Genomic DNA, 19432 nt, shown 5'->3' on the forward strand with positions numbered 1-19432 from the left:
TCTACAGGTTAAGAAATAAGATTCAGATGTTTCAGTTCATCCCCTTTACCACTGCATTACCACGAGTGACATAATCCTAATTATGACATCACAATTAACTTTTTTAAAGATCATGTCATAAGAGATTATCCCCCATTTAAAAAAGCTATACAAGTTAACTCTTAAAAATAAACCTATTTTCCCATGTTGACTGGCTCTTTTAAAATAAAAAATACTTCTGTGAAGTTTCCCAACACATTCTTCCTTATGTAAGTACTTATTGGCAGCAAATTTTTAAATATATTTGCCAGATTATAAAAATCTGCACTTGTAAAATAATAATATTTAATATCTTTTACTTATACAGTGCTGCCTCTGCAATTTCCAAAGACATACTTCTGAAAACTCTGTTGTTAGAATTCTGTTCAGAAACTCAACAACTTCCCATTTCATGCAGAGGGAAAGTCCTCAGAATGAATGGAATGTAAGGCACTCCCAAATACTCTCTATATCTATATCATCTATCTATCATCTATCTATCATCATCTATCTACCTGTCTATCTATCTAGTAATCATTCTGACCCTCCTGTTGATACTGCACATTTCCACCTCAGGGCCTTAGTACTAGCTGGCATATTCTTTCCTTGGCTGACAATATAGCTCCCTCCCTCATCTCCCTGACTGCTGTCCAGATGCAATTTCTCAATAAAATCTTCCCAAATCACTTGTTTAAAATTGCAAACCCTCGACCCTTTATTTTCTCTCATTGTTCTAGTACCAACTAACACATGATTTACTTATATTGTTTGTGGTCTGTATGTTCCAACTGAAATGTAAGCTGCATGAGGCCAGGTATTTTTGCTTCTTTTGCTTTCTCCTATGAGCTCGCTGCTTTATCTATCCTCAATCTTATAGAGTAAGCCCTCAGCAAAAATGAACTTTATGAATGAATGATATGTTTTTGTTTTGTTTTGTTTTTAAAATATATCTTTATTGATATATAAATAAATATATATATATGTTTCCAGAGGGAGGAAAGGAGAGGGAGAGAGAGAGATAGAAACGTCAATGATGAGAGAGTCACTGATGGAGCCCGCAACCCGGGCATGTGCCCTGGCCGGGAATGGAACCCTGATCGCCTGGATCCCAGGTCGACGCTCAACTGCTGAGCAACTCCCAGCCGGGCTTCTTTCTTTCTTTTTTTTTTTTGAATGATGTGTTTAAGACCTTAAGGAAAAAGCAAGACTAGGGAACCAAAGTCATGAGAAAGGCCTTACAAATATCTTTTAAAGACCATTAAAATAAACCAAAGAAGAAAACATGACAATTCAGAATATAATCAATGACCTAGGTAACTGATATTGTACAGTTAACATTCACTTGCCATTATTTGAAAATCACACTATGTTGTACACCTAAAACTAATATTGTATGTCAACTATAATTGAAAAAATCACCAAAGAAAATCAATGACCTAAGTAATTGATATTGTGCAATTAATATTTATTTGCCATTACTTATTACAACTTTTGAGAATTTCCCTAAAAAGAATTTCCAACAAGATTCTTAAAAATCAACTTCACCTTTGACAAAATCCAGCACCCATTTTTGATAAAAACTCTCAGCAAAGTGGGAATACAGGGATCACACCTCAACATAAAAAAGGTCATATGTTACAAATCTACAGCCAACATCATACTCAACAAGAAAAAATAAAAGCATTTCCCTGAAGATCAGGAACAAGGCAGGGATGTCTGTTTTTAGCACTCTTACTCAACATAGTATTGGAAGTCTTAGCCACAGCGATCAGAGAAGAAGAAAAAATAAAAGGCATCCAAATTGGAAAGGAAAAGTGAAACTCATTACTCCCCAATGACATGATACTGTACATAGAAAACCCTAAAGACTCCACCAGAAAACTACTAGATTTAATAAATGAACTCGGCAAAGTAGCAGGTACAAAATTAACATTCAGAAATCAATGGCATTTTTATACACTAATAATGAACTCTCAGAAAGAGAAAATTTTTAAAATCCCATTTACCATTGCAGTAACAACAAAAATAAGATACCTTGGAATAAACTTAACCAAGGAGGTAAAAGACCTGTACTCCGAAAACTATAGGACACTGAAAAAAGAAAGAGAGGAAGATACAAACAAATGGAAGAATATACCGTGTTCATGGATTGGAAGAATTAACATCATTAAAATGTCCATACTACCCAAAGCAATCTACAGATTCAATGCAATCCCTATTAAAATACCAAAAGCATATGTCACACATCTAGAACAGATCTAGAACAAATACTCCAAAAATTTATATGGAACCAAGAAAGACCCCGAATAGCCTCAGCAATCTTGAGAAAGAACAACAAAGTAGGAGGGATCATGATACCAGACATCAAGTTATATTTCAAAGCCACTATAATCAAAACAGCCTGGTACTGGCACAAGAACAGGCATATAGATCAATGGAACAGAACAGAGACCCCAGAAATGGACCCAAGCCATTATGCTCAATATTTGACAAAGGAGGCAAGAGCAAACAATGGAGTAAAGACACACTCTTCAATAAATGGTATTGGGAAAACTGGACAGGTACATGCAAAAAAATGAAACTAGATCACCAACTTACATCATACACAAGAATAAACTCAAAATAGATAAAAGACTTGAAATCATAAAATAGGTAAGTCGTGAAATCATAAAAATCTTAGAAGAAACCATAGGCAGCAAAATCCCAGACATCTCCCATAGCTATATGTTTGCTGATACATCTCCTAAGGCAAGGGAAACAAAGGAAAAAATAAAGAAATGGGACTACATCAAAATAAAAAGCTTCTGCACAGCAAAAGAAACCAACAAAATGGCAAATATGGGAGAACATATTTGCCAGTGATACATCTGTTAAGGGGTTAATTTTCAAAATATATAAAGAACTCACAATTTAACAAAAGGAAGACAAACAATCCAATAAAAAAATGGGCAAAAAAAAGCCTTAGCGGGTTTTGCTCAGTGGTTAGAGCGTGGGCCCTGTGGACTGAAGGGTCCAGGGTTCAATTCCGGCCAAGGGCATGCACCTCGGTTGCAGACTCGATCCCTGGGCCCTGGTCAGGGCACGTGGGAGGCAACCAATATATATGTCTCTCTCACATGGATTTTTCCCTTTCTCTCGCCACCCCCCGCCCCCACTTCCACACTCTCTGAAAAAGCAATGGAAAAAATATCCTTGGGTGATATCCTTGGGTGAGGATTAAAAAAAAAAAATGGGCAAAGGACCTAAATAGACACTTCTCCAAAGAGGACATACAGATGGCCAAGGGATATATGAAAAAATGCTCAAGTCACTAATCATCAAAGAGATGCAAATGAAAACAACAATGAGATTATCACCTCACAACTGCCAACAAACACAAGTGCTGGCGAGGATGTGGAGAAAAGGGCACCCTTGTACACTGCTGGTGGGAATGCAGACTAGTGCGGCCACTATGGAAAACAGTATAGAGTTTCCTCAAAAAGCGCCATTTGACCCAGTGATCCCACTTCTGGGAATATATCCTAAGAATCCCAAAACACCAATCAGAAAGAACATATGCACCCCTATGTACATAGCTGTGCTATTTATAATAGCTAAGATCTGGAAACAGCCCAAGTGCCCATCAGTAGATGAGTGAATAAAAAAGCTGTGGGACATTTATACCATGGAATACTATGCAGCTGTGAAAATGGATCTCTTACCCTTTGAGACAGCATGGAGGGACCTGGAGAGTATTACACTATGTGAAATCACCAGTCAGAGAAAAACAAGTATCACGTGATCTCACTTATATGTGGAATCTAATAAACAAAATAAACTGAGGGAAAAAAATAGATCCAAAGACATGGAAACATACAACAGACTGACAAATCTCAGATGGAAGGGGTGAGGGGGTGGGGGATGGGAAGAGATTAACCAAAGAACTTATATGCATATATGTATAACCCATGGACACCGGCAATAGTGTGGTAAAGGCCTGGGGAGGGGGCAGGAGCAGGGTAGAGGGGGTCAATGGAGGAAAAGAAGGGGACATCTGTAATACTTTCAACAATGATGATCAAAATTTAACTTCACCTTGTTCTAATATGCACTCTAAAATGAAAAACATCTTTTTAATGTTAACAGCTAACCCTGTATCTCAAATTGGAGTAACTGATAATTCAAGCACACTCACTCAAAATTCTCTAGGGTAACTAAAACAATTCATAGAAGTAAATCTGTGTGAACTAGAATTTCACAAAAGAGGAATCTGTACTTAGATGGGGCTGTCGGAAAGGTAAGGGATTACTGTATAGTACTTCACATAGTTTAACATCTATTATCTCATTCCACCCCCACAAAAATTTATGACATAAGCAGGTTAGGGAATGGAACAGCCATTCCCTACCAAAAAAAGCAAAATAACTTCCCACAGTCCCTTGGCTACACAGCCTTAGGTCGTACAGTATGAATGATGCTTTAAACATCCCTGTGGACAAACAAACTCCAGAGACAACTTTTTACTTGCTATACAAGTGAGGAAAATCGTATTTTGAAAGCAAAGATGCACATTCCTCCTCATGAAAGAGTAACTGCAATGTCCAGAAAGAACTGATAAGTATTACAGCATCAAGATGTACAACTGATCCTGGCCTGAGTCACACATTCTTCTAACACAGAGTCTGACTAGAAGCTGGATAGTGAAGTGATGGAAATAGGCTCAAGTATGGGGTGCCCTAAGTAAGGCAAGCACGGGACCAAGTATCATACTTACCTGATGCAGTATGAAGTACTGGAAAGAGCATGGGCTTTGGAGTCTGACAGACTTGGATTCAAATCCCAGCTCTGCTACATACTGGCTGTGTTACTTTGGGAAAGTTACTTAATCTCTCTGAGCCTCACTTTCCTCACCTGCAAAATGGAGATAATACCATTATCAAGGTAGTTATTCTGAAGGATGTTGTGAGGATTAAATGAGACAACATGTATAAAACTGTCTGCAAGTGCCTACTATATTAACCATTACCTTCCTTTTGTGATGAATGATACTAACTCGCTCTCCCTATATTATCTGAAGTGTGACTGAACTGGAAACTTTCTAAATAATGCTACTAAAGTGCATGTTCCATTACCCAGAAACCACGTTACATGTACCTGATTGTTATTCAATAGAAGCTGGGGTGTCCAAACAACCAATTTTCTTTACACAAGCGATTATAAATATTCTTGCCAGAACCTTGCCTGACCTGAGATTATATAAACAGATCCTAATTATAAAGATTTCAAATCCTATTACAATCATGCACCTCATAATGTTTCAGTCAACAACAAACCACACATACTATGGTGAGCCCATGAGATTATAATGGAGCTGAGAAATTCCTATTGCCTAGCGACATCACAGCAGTCACAACGTCATTGCGCTATGTATTACTTACATGTCTGTGGTAATGCTGGCGTACAGTGTTTATAAAGTCTACAGTAGTGGACATTCACATTCACTTACCACTCACTCACTGACTCACTAGAGCAACTTCCAGTCCTGCAAGCTCCATTCATGCTAAGTGCCCTATGCAAGTGTACCATTTTTTACCTTTTATTCTTTTTTTTAAAAATGTCTTTATTGATTTCAGAGAGAGGAAGGGAGAGGGGGAGAGAGAGAGAGAGACAGAAACATCAAAGATGAGAGAGTCAGTGATCGGCTGCATCCTGCACGCTCCCTACTGGGGATCAAGCCCGTAACCTGGGCATGTGCCCTGATGGGGAATCGAACCATTATGTCCTGGATCATAGGTCAGTGTTCAACCACTGACCCATACTGGCCGGGCTATATCATATTTTTACCGTAGCTTTTTTATGTTTAAATACACAAAAACTTATCACTGTGTTATAATTGCCTACAGTGCTCAATACAGTAACATGCTATACAGCTTTGTAGACTAGCAGCAATAGGCTTTACCATCTGGTTTGTAAGTGCACTTTATGATGTTCACACATTCACAAAATTGCCTAACAATGCATATCTCAGAACGTATCCAAATTGTAGTATGTGACTATACAACAAAAACCCTTATAAATAACTTTTAGCCCTGGCCCGGTGGCTCAGTTGGTTGGAGTGTCATCCCTTATACCAAAGGTTACAGCTTTATTCCTGGTCAGGGCAAATACCTAGGTTGTGAGTTCAATCCCCGGTTGGGGCACATACGGGAGGCAACTGATTGATGCTTCTCTCTCACACTGATATTTCTCTCTCTCTCTTCTTCTCTCTCTAAAATCAATAAAAACATATCCTCAGGTGAAGATTTTAAAAAAACAAAAAAGTTCTTTTAAACCCTAATGACTTATTGGATCAATATTAGACTAAAGAACTAAATATACAAATACATGATGATTAGTAATATCTTTAGAAAAATCACTTCTGCATTATAAATTTTTATAACCTAGTCAAAAGCCCAAACCAACACTTGCTTTCCTGATTATACTACTACATGTATATATTTTTAATTCTGCACAGCACATGTATTCATAGTCTAGGGCCAGAGAAAAGTAAATTTATTTAACAAAGCGGCCTATAGGTATTTTATTGGGTAAAATAATATTTGAATAGCATTATAATGTTAATTATGACTCTTAAATTTAGGGATACTTTTTCATTCTGATTCTATTTAGTCCTCCAAGGAAATAACTGACCTTTATGTTTTGTGATTACAAGAGGATACATGTTCATTGTAAAAATTCAAACATTACAGAAATATTAAAGGTAGAAAATTAAATTTCCCTAAACCTAATCTCTCTTGTCCCCTGATAACCACCAATAGTAATTTGGTATACATTCCTATACGTTTTATTTTCTATGCTTATAATTTAGGCAAGTTTTCTCAAGAATTACGGTTTTGGGGGGAGTGAAGAGGGAAGCAGAAATGAGGAAAATTCTTCTGTAAATATGCTTGCTAATGATAAAAATATGCTTAAACCCCAAAGGCAGAATATAAAACTGCATATATTATATAATCCACATTTTGTCTATAAACAAATATTCAGAAAATGACAATAGCCAACAGGAAAATGGAAACAAAGGCACAATCAGATACCACTTCACACACACTAAGATGGCTATAATAAAAAAGACAAGATAATAACAAGTGTTGGTGAGAATGTGGAGAACCCGCATACACAGCTGGTGGGAATGCAAAATGGTGCAGCCCTTTGAAAAACAGTGGCAGTTCCTCAAAATGTTAAACATAGTTACTATATGACCCAGTAATTCTACTCCTAAGTACATTCAAGAGAAAGTAAGACACATATCCACACAAAAATGTGTGCATGAATGGTCATTAGCAGCATTATTTATGCTAGCCAAAGAGTTGAAACCACCCAAATATCCCTCAACCAATGAGCAGATAAATAAAATCTGGTATTATCCATAAAATGGAGTATTACTTGATAATAAAAAGAAATGAAGTACTGATACATGCTACAACATAGATGAATCTTGAAAACATTATGCTAAATGAAAAAATGACAGTGACAATAAGAGCACACACTATACGATTCCATTTATATGAAATATCCAGAAGAAGCAAATTTAAAGAAATGGAAAGTGGATTAATAGTTGCTCAGGGCTTAGGAGTTTGGGGAAAATGAGGAGTGATTATTAATGGTGATGAGGTTTCTTCATGGAGTGATAAAAATGTTCTAAAACTGATTCTGGTGATGGTTGCACAACTCTGTAAATAAACTAAAAACCACTAAATTGTACACTTTAGGTGAACTGCATGGTATGTAAATTTTATTTCAGTAAAACTGTTAGAAAATAGAATTTGTCATCTCTGGATGGTATTTACTAGTAATTTATATATATATATATATATATATATATATAAAATGTTTTTGTAATTTCCAAATTTTTGGCAATGAGTAGGTATTATTTCTAAGTCAAGGGGAAAATTAATTATTTTTCAAAGTGCTTCTTGTAAGAACTACAGTGATATTATATTAGGAGTTCAGATAGAGTTGCCACTTGTATTTATTTAGTTATTCACTCATTAAGTACCTCCTATTTGCTCCAGGAATTGTCCCAGCATGAGAAAAGTTCTAACTCCAAGTCCACAAATTACATCAACTTAACAGATAAGACTCCACTGTTAACTTCAAAAGATAAATTATGAATCACACCACCAATAACTTCATTGTCTTAATTTTGCACCTCAGAAAACTCTTATTTCATTAAAATTGTTTTCAAGTTTTAAAACTCATTTTAATATTAAAAATAAAATCACTGCAACACTTTATAGTTTAATAGCAGAAAAGGCACACCAAAAATGCAATTAGCAATGAGGGGTAATAACTCAAAAACAATGGGAATCATTTCTTTATGTTACTTTTGGCTATCAGGTCAATCATTAAACAATCTTATGCAAGAAACTTTAGCAAGAAAAACAAACTTTAGCAAGAAAAAAATTAAAACAAAGTCAAAAGAATTCCTTGGAAACAGTTTGCCTTGAAGTTGAAAAGAACATATAGAGGAGGAGGGATAAGCAATGGGTTATTTCAGTGACATTTTAGATAACACTTACCAGCTAAAAATTACTCAATCAGAATCTCCAAGGAAAGTAACACCAGAAGATTTCTACGAAGTGGCCTCATCTAAATATTTTATTAGAAGAATAAAACAAGGCACCTATATTTTTAAAAACTTCACTGGTTATACTGATATGCAGCCAAGGTTAATGATCACTCAAAGGAAACGAGAATGAAAAAAATCTGTCATTTAAAAATTAGAGACAATGTAGCAAATACATTAGAGCGAGAAAAACCTGAGAGCAAGGAGAGTACATACACTAACAAATACTCCAAAAGTCTGGTGGCGAGATGGGGCTTGAACTAGGGAAGCAGAAGGTAAAATGGAGAGAAAGGCTGGAGTCAAGAGCCAATTCGTAAAGCAGAATCTATAGACCTAATGACCAAATGGTTATGGAAAATGAAGGAGAAACAAAAGGCAAAAATGACTCTAAGGTCTCCAGTTTGAAAAACCAGATGGCAAGTGATGCCATAAACCAATGAGTGGAAGACAAAAAGAGAAGAAGCTGTTTTGAAAGTTATAGAGTTACCAGAGAAAATGTTCAAAGAGTTTAAAGGCTATTTGTAATGTTCTACTACTTAAGCTGGATATTGAATACATAGGTGTTGACTTTATTATCCTTTTTAAATTAAACATACAAACATCATACAAAATTCAACTAGAAACAAGGGTTCAAAACTCAAAAACACACTAGAAATCATTGCTTTTATACGCTTTTGTATTTAAAACATGTAATAATGAAAAAAGAAAAAAGGAAGGTAGAGATAAGGAATTTGGTTTTGGACCTATGTTATTTGCAGAACTAAAGAACTGTATCACTTAGAAATAGAAATTAGAGAAAAATATTTGGAAATGGTTGGCATACAAAGGATAATGCCACAGAAGCCATGGTTGGAGATGAGAACTCTCCAGGAGAATTTGTGGAAGGCCATTTGGGTTATAAGCCATGGTTGGAGATGAGAACTCTCCAGGAGAATTTGTGGAAGGCCATTTGGGTTATAGCAATGGCGAAGGGCCAACTAAAAAGAGAACTGAGACTGAGAATAATCAAAGGGATAGAAGCTTTTACTAATTACCTTTCCCTCCCCAAAGGTATACAGAAAGAAATCAATTTAAAGAATAAAAAATCTACTATTTATGGTTATCTTACTCTATTCCAGTGACAGGTCAAGAATTTCCAGACAGCTGGAGTTAGAGGAGTAATTTGTGTGAAGGAGAGCTTGAAGATGCTTTTGCATAGTACTACATTAAGTCAGAAAATACTAATTGTCCTTATCAAAAAATCAAGGGAAAGAGGGTTCAGGGAAATATTTCACCTCCCCTTTAGGAGCGCCACTGCTATACTGTAGGCATTGCACCAAAAGTGTTACTTAATCTTTAAATCCTGGTATCTTTCTTTTTTAAATTTTAATTAATAGACTTTCCTTTTAGAGCAGTTTTAGGTTCGCAGCCAAATTGAGCAGAAAGTACATAGGGTTTCCATATATCCCCTGTCCCCACACATGTACAACTTCCTTCACTATCAACATCCTCTTATCTTTCATCATCTTAACAACTTATTAGGTAATGAGGGAGCTGAGGCTAGATTAGAAGTGCAACCTTGCTCAGTTAGGGTCACAAATCACCTGTAGATCTCATCTGTATTCCCACAGCTCCGTGGCTCTTTATACCTTACTAGAGTTTCTCATTACTCATCTAGATACAGAGTATATTTATGTGCTTCTCTTTTACTGTACTGCTAGCTCTTCAACGACAGGGTTGGTGTCTTTCATTTCTGTATCCCTAGAGCTAAGAATGGGTGACTATTTTGTTGAATTAAGCATATGAAAAAACTGGGTGAGAACAGCATCAAGAAAGCCAATAGGGGAAAGAGTTTCAAGCCAAATGGATGGGTAGTAGTGTCAAATGCTACAGCGAGCCATCAGTACATCTTAAGTCATCACTGACACTGAACTGATATTCCTTATTCACTTATTGAACGCCTGCTATATGCAGGACAATGTGGTTAAGTACAACGAACATGAAAATAGAAAATTCGGTACACGTCAAAAGGTTTTCTGGGAAGCGGTCATATCTAAATTCTTGATCAGGAGAGCAAATCAAAGAGACAGGCCCGCAATAGCCTACACAAGTGATTTGGCTCGGGTAAATCTGAAGTCAGCTTAAAAGGGTCACAGCGTATCTTTTAATAAAACTTCTGATAGGGGGACATGAGGTGAAAAAGGACCAGGGCACCGCAGTGTCGGTGAGGACAGCAGGTGGCCAGGCAAGTCGACACTCTCCGGAGTCTCTAAGCCCCCTAAGCAGGACTGGGGTTGCCGCCAGCTGCCGGTCTGGGGCGGGAAAAGGCAGACACTTACCGCAAAAGGCACCGCTACGGCCGTGGCCCGAAGGGGCCAGGAATTCCTTCGCGAGGCCCCACGCCGTGGGATTAATCAGAGGAAAGCCGGGATCAGACAGGTGTGACGCCACAGACCGACTTTCCAAAGAATATAAACGAGGGTCCCGGTGCACAGCACTGCGACGCCAACTCCCACCAGCTGGAAGACCGACGACAGCCACCGAACCTTCCGCCCAATGAGGAAACGTCACCACTCCGCAAAGTCCAGCCTTTCACAAGGAGATGCACTTCCGCTTCCGGGGCACCCGCAGCTTTCCTTCAGTGCGTTTATCGGAAGCGTATGTTGAAAAGTTTCTTTGCTCCCACCGACTTTTGACGTTCGTTTTCTGTCGCTCAACAAGTGCGGCAGCAAAGTTGTTAAGATAGGAGGCGACATCAGGAAAGAAGTTCGGCCTCGAGGAGCCTGCGTAAGAAAAGGTGACTAAGCTGAGCACTGCTAGCTAAGGGGAATGGTGAGAATTAAGGGTGCGCTTAAGTGTAGGGATTCCCCGCGTGCCGCACAACTCCAAGGCGGGGGCGGGGCTTAGGGCTTTCGCAGCCTAGGTAGGCGTGTTCCGCGCTGGGTCCGACGTCGCGTCGCTACTGGTCTCCGTCCGCGCGTGCGCAATGCGGCCACCCCAGCGCTGCTTTCTGCTGCGACATGGAATTCCGCTCCGCGCGGCGAGCGGTGCTGCAACTGCTTCGTACCGTGGCCCCGGCAGACCTCCCAGCGCTGCTCGACTGGATGCGAACTACCCGTAAGCGACCAGAGCCAGAGGCAGGCGGTGGGGGCAAGCATATGCTGTGGGGACTGACTTTTGGGGCCTAGGATGAGGCCAAAAGCCCTCCACGGAGTCTCTATTCTGCTACGGGTCAGGTTGAAGGGGGAACATCTCAAACCTTTCCTGGTTCAGAAGCCAGTTTGGAATTAGGTGCAGGCTCTGGGTTGTTTGTGATTGCCCTGCAGACTTCAGACAGGCTGCTAGAGGCTCCTTGTGTCTAACCACTTTTCTGAAGGAAAAAAGGAGACAGGTAGCCCTTACCCTGCCCCCCCCCCCACCCCCCGTTACTCCTACAAACGTCTGACAACCGGTTGCGTATTACGTGAAAAAGCACTTTGTAAGGAAAGTTTTAGGCTGTAGAGCTGGAAACTTTCACCCTGCAGGCAAAGTCACCTGTAAGTGAATTTATTTTCTCAATATGGACCATTGATTTAATCAAAAAGTTTTATTGGGGGGAGGGGAAAAACTTTGATTTTAAACTAACAAAACTAGTAGCAGTAATATTAAAAAGCACGAGTTAGAATCGAGGAAATGTGATCATTAGGCCTAGTTATTGAACAATGGATCGATCTCTTTACACAAAGTAAAGCCTGGGGAAGGCATAAGAAAATAGGATTTTGCTTGTTTGGGAAGTATGCCAAACCATACTATGCCTCTACACCTCTAAACGTTGATGCCCATGTTTATTTTCATCCAGACTCCTGACTTGAAATACCTGTTTGCTAATGACTCCCAATTTTAGACTTCCAACCCTGACTTCTTCCTGGAATTCTCTATGCCATGTTAGAGTCAATCAATAGGTTTGGGTATTATTATTATTACACGTTTGGGGGGATCGTTTTAGATACGATACCAAATTAAAATTAACTTGGATATCTGATAGTAAGGTTTTAGCCTGGAAAGGAGAGAAAACCAGAGACTTAGCTTCATATTTTCACATACATATAAGATTCAAGATAGGAATTTTGAAAATGTGCTGAGTCTCCTGGCACTTCATTTAAATCCTGTATTGCCAGTTTTATTCATCATTATCCGATTGTTTACTAAACTGTGCCAATTTCCACTTGTTTGTGTGTGGGTTTTTTCCTACATTCCTAAATTCAAGGTCTTTCATTACAAAGGTCCTGAGTGCCTACAAAAATGCCATCTACTGCCTGGTTCTGGCAATTGCACATATGTTAAAAAATCCATACCATCAAGATTTCAGTTGTTGGGAGCCATTGGTAGTCTAAAACGCCAGTTTTAGAGGCATAAAATGAAACTGCATTTTTCAAAATCAGAAAAAGTTTAAAGGATGTTTTGGAAGATAATTTTGTAAACAGGAAGACCCAGTTTCACTGGCTAAAAAATACATTTTTACTTTTTTTAAAAGCACTTCCACTGCCTTTCTCCAGCAGAACCTGTAGTCAGAGTTCAAGCAGTTTGTTAGGAAATTTAGAGAACTACCTGAGTTTCTGAACAATGTTTATTAACATGAATATTTTTAAATATTTTTTTATTTTTCCATTATAGTTGACATACAATATTATATTAGTTTCAGGTGTCCGTCCCATTGATTAGACATTTATATAACTTATGAAGAAGTGATCACCCCATTAAATCTAGTCCCCATCTGACACCATACATAGTTATTACAGTATTATTGACTATATTCCATATGCCGTACTTTACATTTCCATTTTGTTCTTAATCCCTTCACCTTTTCACCTATACCCCCTTCCCCCTCCCATCTGGCAACTGTCAAAATGTTCTCTGTATCAATGAGTCTATTCCTGTCGTGATTGTGCATTTATTTTGTTTTTTAGATTCCACATATAAGTGAAATGGCATTTGTCTTTCTCTGTCTTATTTTATTCAGCACAATGCCCTTTAGGCCCATTCATGCTGTTGCAGGTGGCATGATAGTGGTTCGTTTGTTTGTTTGTTTCTTTAAATCCTCACCTGAGGATATTTTTTCATTGATTTTTAGAGAGATTGGAAGGGAGGGAGGAGAAAAAGAGAGAGAAACATTGACATGAGAGAGACATATCGATTGGTTTCCTCCAGCACAACACCCTGCCTGGGGTGGGGATGGAGCCTATAACTGAGGTACGTGCCCTTAACCAGGAATCAAACCTGTGACCCTTCAGTCCTCAGACCAGTGCCCTAGCCACAGAGCCAAACCGCCCAGGACTAGTTGTAATTGTGATGTGGTTAGGGGAGCATTCTGGTACCGTGTTTACCTGTTTCATCAGTTTGACCAGAAGCCACCAGTTAACATGAATATTTTAAGAAATGAGAGTGTCACTTAGCTTAAAATGAAGGAGTGTGTTTTAATATAAATCTTAAATAAAAGTAATGTATTAGAATACTTTTTTTTAGTGGTAAAATATACATAACACAAAATTTACCATTTTAGCCATTTGTAAATGTACAGTTTAGTGGCATTAAGTATACTAGCATTGTGCAACCATCACCAGCATCCGTCTCCAGAACTTTCTTGGCTTTGCAGACTGAAACTTAGTAAACCTATTTATGAAGTGGCTTTAAATACAGCATGGAAGATTCTTCGGTTTTTTATTTTTCTAATTAATTTCCTTCCAGGAAAAAAATTATTAACTCTAGCATTAAGTCACTTGCATTTTTTTTCTTGTATGACATTTGCTTATACCTTTAGTAATTATGACTCTCCTTGAATTTTTATACCATTTAATGGAATATCAAGAGACAATAATAGGCCCTAGCCAGTTTGACCCAGTGGTTAGAGCGTCAGCCTGAGGACTAAAGGGACCTGGGTTCATTTGCAGCCAAAGGCATATACCTCAGTTGCAGGCTTTGCAGGCTCAATCCCACGCCCTGGTTGGAGCATGTGTGGGAGGCAACCAATCGATGTGTCTCTCTCACACTGATGTTTCTCTATCTCTTCCTTCCACTCTCTGAAAAGCAATGGAAAAAATATCCTTGGGTGCAGGTAAAAAAAAAGAGAGACAATAATAGATGCTGAGTATAACTTTGGTTTTGAGTTTCATAGAGTTTATTGAAACTAACAAATATCTACTTATTGCTAGCAGGTAAAATCATAATAATTTTAAACACACAAAGGTAGAATAATATTCTTGATCTTTGAAGGAGTAGTGGGATTATCACAGTAAGTCATAGGATCATTTAGGATCAGGTTGGTAGAACTGGAAGTTTGAACCAAGGCAGAGCCAAGGACATGTCAATGTCTGATGTAAACTGAAGACATACAAGAAATAAAGGTAGAAGCCTAAATTTTACCTTGGTTACAGTGTAGGCCAAAGGTCTAGGAAACAAATGATAGGAAGGATGAACCAAGTCTGAGGACCAAGCACTCAAGGGTACCATGACCACCAAAAGAGTAAAAAGTACAGTCAGTGCACTGATTCTGATCTTGTGGCAGAGCATCCGTATGTGTATAAAGTGTGCTCTTCATCTAGATTTCAAAGTGTAGGAGAGAGATTGCAATCCATGAAGGGAGCTGAAAGCCAGAACTGCAAGTGAGGTCCCCAATAAGCATATTTTTAAAAATGTATTGGAATAGCTATCTCTTAACAAATGCTGTTCTGAAGCCTTTGAATTTTTCTGGGACAAGCAAATACAAATTAAATCAACCCAATAGCCCATAAAAGTTTCTATTAAGAATCAGGTTATGCCTGGCCAGCATGGCTCAGAGGTTGAGCATCAACCTATGATCCAGGAGATTGAGGTTCGATTCCTGTCAGGGCTCATGCCCTGGGTGTGGACTCCATCCCCAGCAGGGGTCGTGCAGGAGGCAGCTGATCAATGACTCTTATCACTGATGTTTCTATCTCCCTCTCCCCCTTTCTCTGAAGGGACATTAAAAAAAAAATCAAGTTACAAAAGATAGAAAATTGAGTTTTGCTATAAGAAAATGAACAAAATGATCAAGAAAATATTTAAATTCATAAGGAAGATAACAGTAGGTTACTAGAAGCTTTTTGAAGCTTCTCTGTATTCTATATTTTGAATGCATTTTCACTGAGCAGAATTGGACACATTGCTAAGCAGCAGCTACAGATCTGATAAAGGTTCTTTGAAATTCCCACAGATCTAAAAAGCAAAGCCTGAAAACAATAAAAAGGCTCACTAAAAAACAAACAAACAAAAAACAGCCTTGTCCGGTTTTGTTCAATGGTTAGAGCATCTGCCCACACGTTTGATTCCCGATTCCCAGTCAAGGGCATGTACATGGGTTGCAGGTTTGATCTGGGGCCCCAGTCCGGGCTCTAGTGGGAGGGCAACCAATCTCTCTCCCCCCGCCCCATCCCTTCCACACTCTAAAAAAACCAATGGGGAAAAAATGTTCTTGGGTGAGGATAAAACAAAACAGGCAAAGCCTAGATCTACTTACATTTTGTCAGATGATTACTCCAGTTCTACATTGTATTACACTGACATAGTATCCATGCAACTTAAAGATTTTATGAATTTGTGAAAGTTTCAAGTATATGAGGTAATAAAATAGATTGTTTTTTCAAAAACAAGAAAAGTATACTGATCAAATGGTTACCTCTTAAAATTTTTCTATCAAATAAAAATAATTATACTTTTCTCTCTACCACATTTGCTGTATATAAAAAATGGCCACAATATATAAAAAGAATAATACATCATGAACAAGTGGATTTATAAGTGCACTGTTAGTTTAACATTAGAAGATCAATCAAGGTAATTCACCATTTTAACTAAAAAGAAAAATTGCCCTTGTTGGTATGGCTCAGTGGGTTGATGTGCATGGATGGCTCAGCTGGTTGGTGCTTTGTCCTGTGCACTGGAAGGTCGCAGTTTCGATTCCTAGTCAGGGCACATACCTAGGTTGCAGGTTCGATCCCTGGTCGGGGTGCATGCAAGAGGCAACTGATTGATGTATCATTTCTCTCACATTGATGTTTCTCTGTCACCCTCCCTCCCTAAAACCAATTTAAAAAAAAGAAAAACTATGATTACCTGACAGACGTAGAAAAAGCATTTGATACTATCTAGCATCTCCACCTGATAAAAACTCTCATCAGACTAGTTGCAGAAGGGAACATTCTCAACCTGATTAAAGGCATCTATGAAAAGTCTATAGCTAATGTCATACTTAATGACGAAAGACTGAATTCTTTTCCCTGAGATCAGGAGCAAGACAAGGATATGTCCTCATCACTTCTATTCAGCATCATAATGAAGCTTCTAGCTAGTACAGTATGGCAAGAAAAGGGGAAGAGGGTAGGCATCTCAGTTAGAAGCAGGTGAATGGATAAAAAAATTGTGGTTTATTTTTACAGTGGAATACTGCTGGGCAAGTAAACGGAATGAAGTGTTTCTGTGTGCATCAACATGGATAAATTATGCTAAGTGAAGGAAGCCATACTCAAAAAAAGGACTGCATACTATATGATTTCATTTATATAAAACTCTGGAAAATGCAAACTAACCTATAATAGGAAATAGGTCTCTGGGGGCTTGGTGGGTAGGGGGAGATTAGAGATGGGTAGGAGAGATTACAGGTGGGCATGAGGACACTTTTGGAGATAAAGGACGTTCTGTAGTGATGGTTTCATTGCTGTATACATTTGTCAAAACCTAATTGTATACTTTAAATATGTGCAACTTAGTGTATATCAATTCTACTTCTATAAAGCTTTTTTTTTTTAAATGGCCACAAGTTCTTTGATCTTCATTCCATAAGAGGTCAGGTCTGTGTGTTCTCTTTGAATCTAGGTGGGAGTTGTGATAGCTTTGGCCAATAGAATATGGCATGAGTTGCAACATGCCAGTGTCAGACCCAGGACTTAAGAAACTGGCAACTATAACTTCCTGTCTCTTGGAATGCTTGCTCTGGGAGAAGCTAGAAATCATGTATGTAGTCTGATTACCCTGAGACTGTCATACTGTCAGGAAGCTAGCCTATGGAGAGCAATATCCCCAATTAGCCTGTAACTGTTCTGCCATTCTAGCCTAGGCACCAGACACATGAGTAGAATATCCAGCCCAGTCAAGCCTTTATTTCAGATAATGTTGCTGTGAACATTCAAATGCAAATTTTTCATTTAACATAAGTTTTCATTTCTCTGTGATAATGTCCAAGAGTGTGATTACTGGGGGATAAAGTAAGTACATTTTTAGTTTTATAGAAACTGTCAAACTGTTTTCCTGAGTAGCTATACCATCACTGCTTGAGTAATCCCATTTATTTACATCCTTGTCAGAATTTGGTATTATCAGTATTTTTTATTTTAGCCATTCTGATAGTTGTAAGTGATATATCATTGGGTTTTAATTTCCATTTTCCTAATGATATTGAACATATTTTGATGTGTTTATTTGCCATTTGTATGTATATTCTCTTTGATTAAATGTTCATGTCATTTGCCCATTTTCTAATTATATTTTTATACTGTTGTTTTAGGAGTTTTTTTATATATTCTACATATAAGCCCTTTGTCAGATACACAGATTTACAAATATTTTCTCCAAGTCTATTTTGTCTATTCATCTTCTTAAAACAGTCTTTGCAAAGCAAAAGTTTTTCATTTTGATGCAGTCCAATTTATTTTTTCTTATTTGATGTCAAGTTTAAGAACTCTTTGTATAGCCCTTGATCCTGAGGATTTTCTCCTACTTTTTAAAATCTTTATTTAAAAAATTTGAGAGACTCCAAGATGGCGGCAGATTGAGAGGAAGCTACACTGACACTTTCCCAGGACCAATCTGGAATTACAACTAAAATATAGAAAAACCATCCTGAATAATCAACTGCAACTGAAGACCATTTGGAGAGCACCCTCATAACCAAGGAGGAAAAGTGGAGACCACATAGAGACTGGTAGGAAATGCAGAGGTGTGAGAAGGTTGGCTGGGCTCTCACAGGCAGCAGCTGGAGGTCCAGAGGGAGATCTCAGCTCTGTGGGGTTCCCGTTGAGAACTCTGGGGCTTAAACCCTAAACTGGGCTTCCCAGCCAAGAGCACCAGAACTGAGAAAGGTGTCCACATAACATCTGGCTGCGAAAAGCAGCAAGGTTTCTGTCTGCCAGGGAAAGAAGTCTGGAAATGCAGGCACCCTCTTAAAGGGCCAAATCACAAAGTTTTGTGTGCAGCCATTTACTTTGGGCTCTGGTAGAGGAAGGGCAGAGTAGACTAGAGGGAAGAGTCTAGGATTGCTGGCTCAGGAGGAGTAGAGCTCAGAGGGCAGTCATCTGGATCCCTGTGCTGAGTCATTCCCCCATACTGCAGGGGACATGTTTCTCAGGCAGACATTTACAGTCCAAGCCGCTTTTGCCTGAGGGGGAAGCAATTGCCCCACCCTGCTAGAAAACCTCTCACCCCACCCTGTGGAGTTTCTACAGCCTAGAGCTCATTTAGAGACTGAATAACTCCTCTAGGTGCTTTGAGTCTTGGCCTGACTTGCTTCTGGACACAGGGCTTAGAAAAGCAGACCTTGGTGCACATCTTGGTCCTGTTTCAAAAACACCCAGCCCTGGCAGAATAAACCACAAGTTGTGGAGTGCAGAAAACTTCAAACAGTGTATTCAAGGCCAGTCACAGTGTCTGACATTGGCCTGCACCAAAGACCATCCAAAAGACTGGGAGTCCTAGCAGATCTAACTAATCATAGAAACAAATCCAAACAGGCAGTCAAAATGGGGAGACAAAAAAACAAGCACCAAATGAAAGAACAAAAGAATT

The 19432-nt window shown here is 38.6% G+C and overlaps 2 protein-coding genes across 5 annotated transcripts in view; one reads left to right on the top strand and one right to left on the bottom strand.

Moving 5' to 3' along the window:
• The window catches only part of SRP54 (signal recognition particle 54), a 50732-nt gene extending 39500 nt beyond the window's left edge, over positions 1–11232 (bottom strand). Inside the window, exon 1 of the mRNA XM_081135505.1 lies at positions 10939–11232. The gene's annotated coding sequence lies outside the window, so the exon portion shown is untranslated. The remainder of the gene's footprint in view (positions 1–10938) is intronic.
• Positions 11218–19432, top strand: part of LOC308556369 (uncharacterized protein) — a 35519-nt gene continuing 27304 nt past the window's right edge. For 2 of the 4 annotated variants that reach the window (XM_081135517.1, XM_081135518.1), the window contains exon 1: positions 11586–11716. In XM_081135517.1, the coding sequence (XP_080991643.1) occupies positions 11620–11716 (97 nt within the window). In that variant the 5' untranslated portion in view covers positions 11586–11619. Of the gene's footprint in view, positions 11397–11566; positions 11717–19432 lie in introns of those variants that run through there. The other 2 variants (XM_081135519.1, XM_081135516.1) reach the window with 2 other exon arrangements.

Source organism: Miniopterus schreibersii, assembly GCF_964146895.1.
Source record: "Miniopterus schreibersii genome assembly, chromosome: 1".
Lineage (NCBI taxonomy): Eukaryota > Metazoa > Chordata > Mammalia > Chiroptera > Miniopteridae > Miniopterus > Miniopterus schreibersii.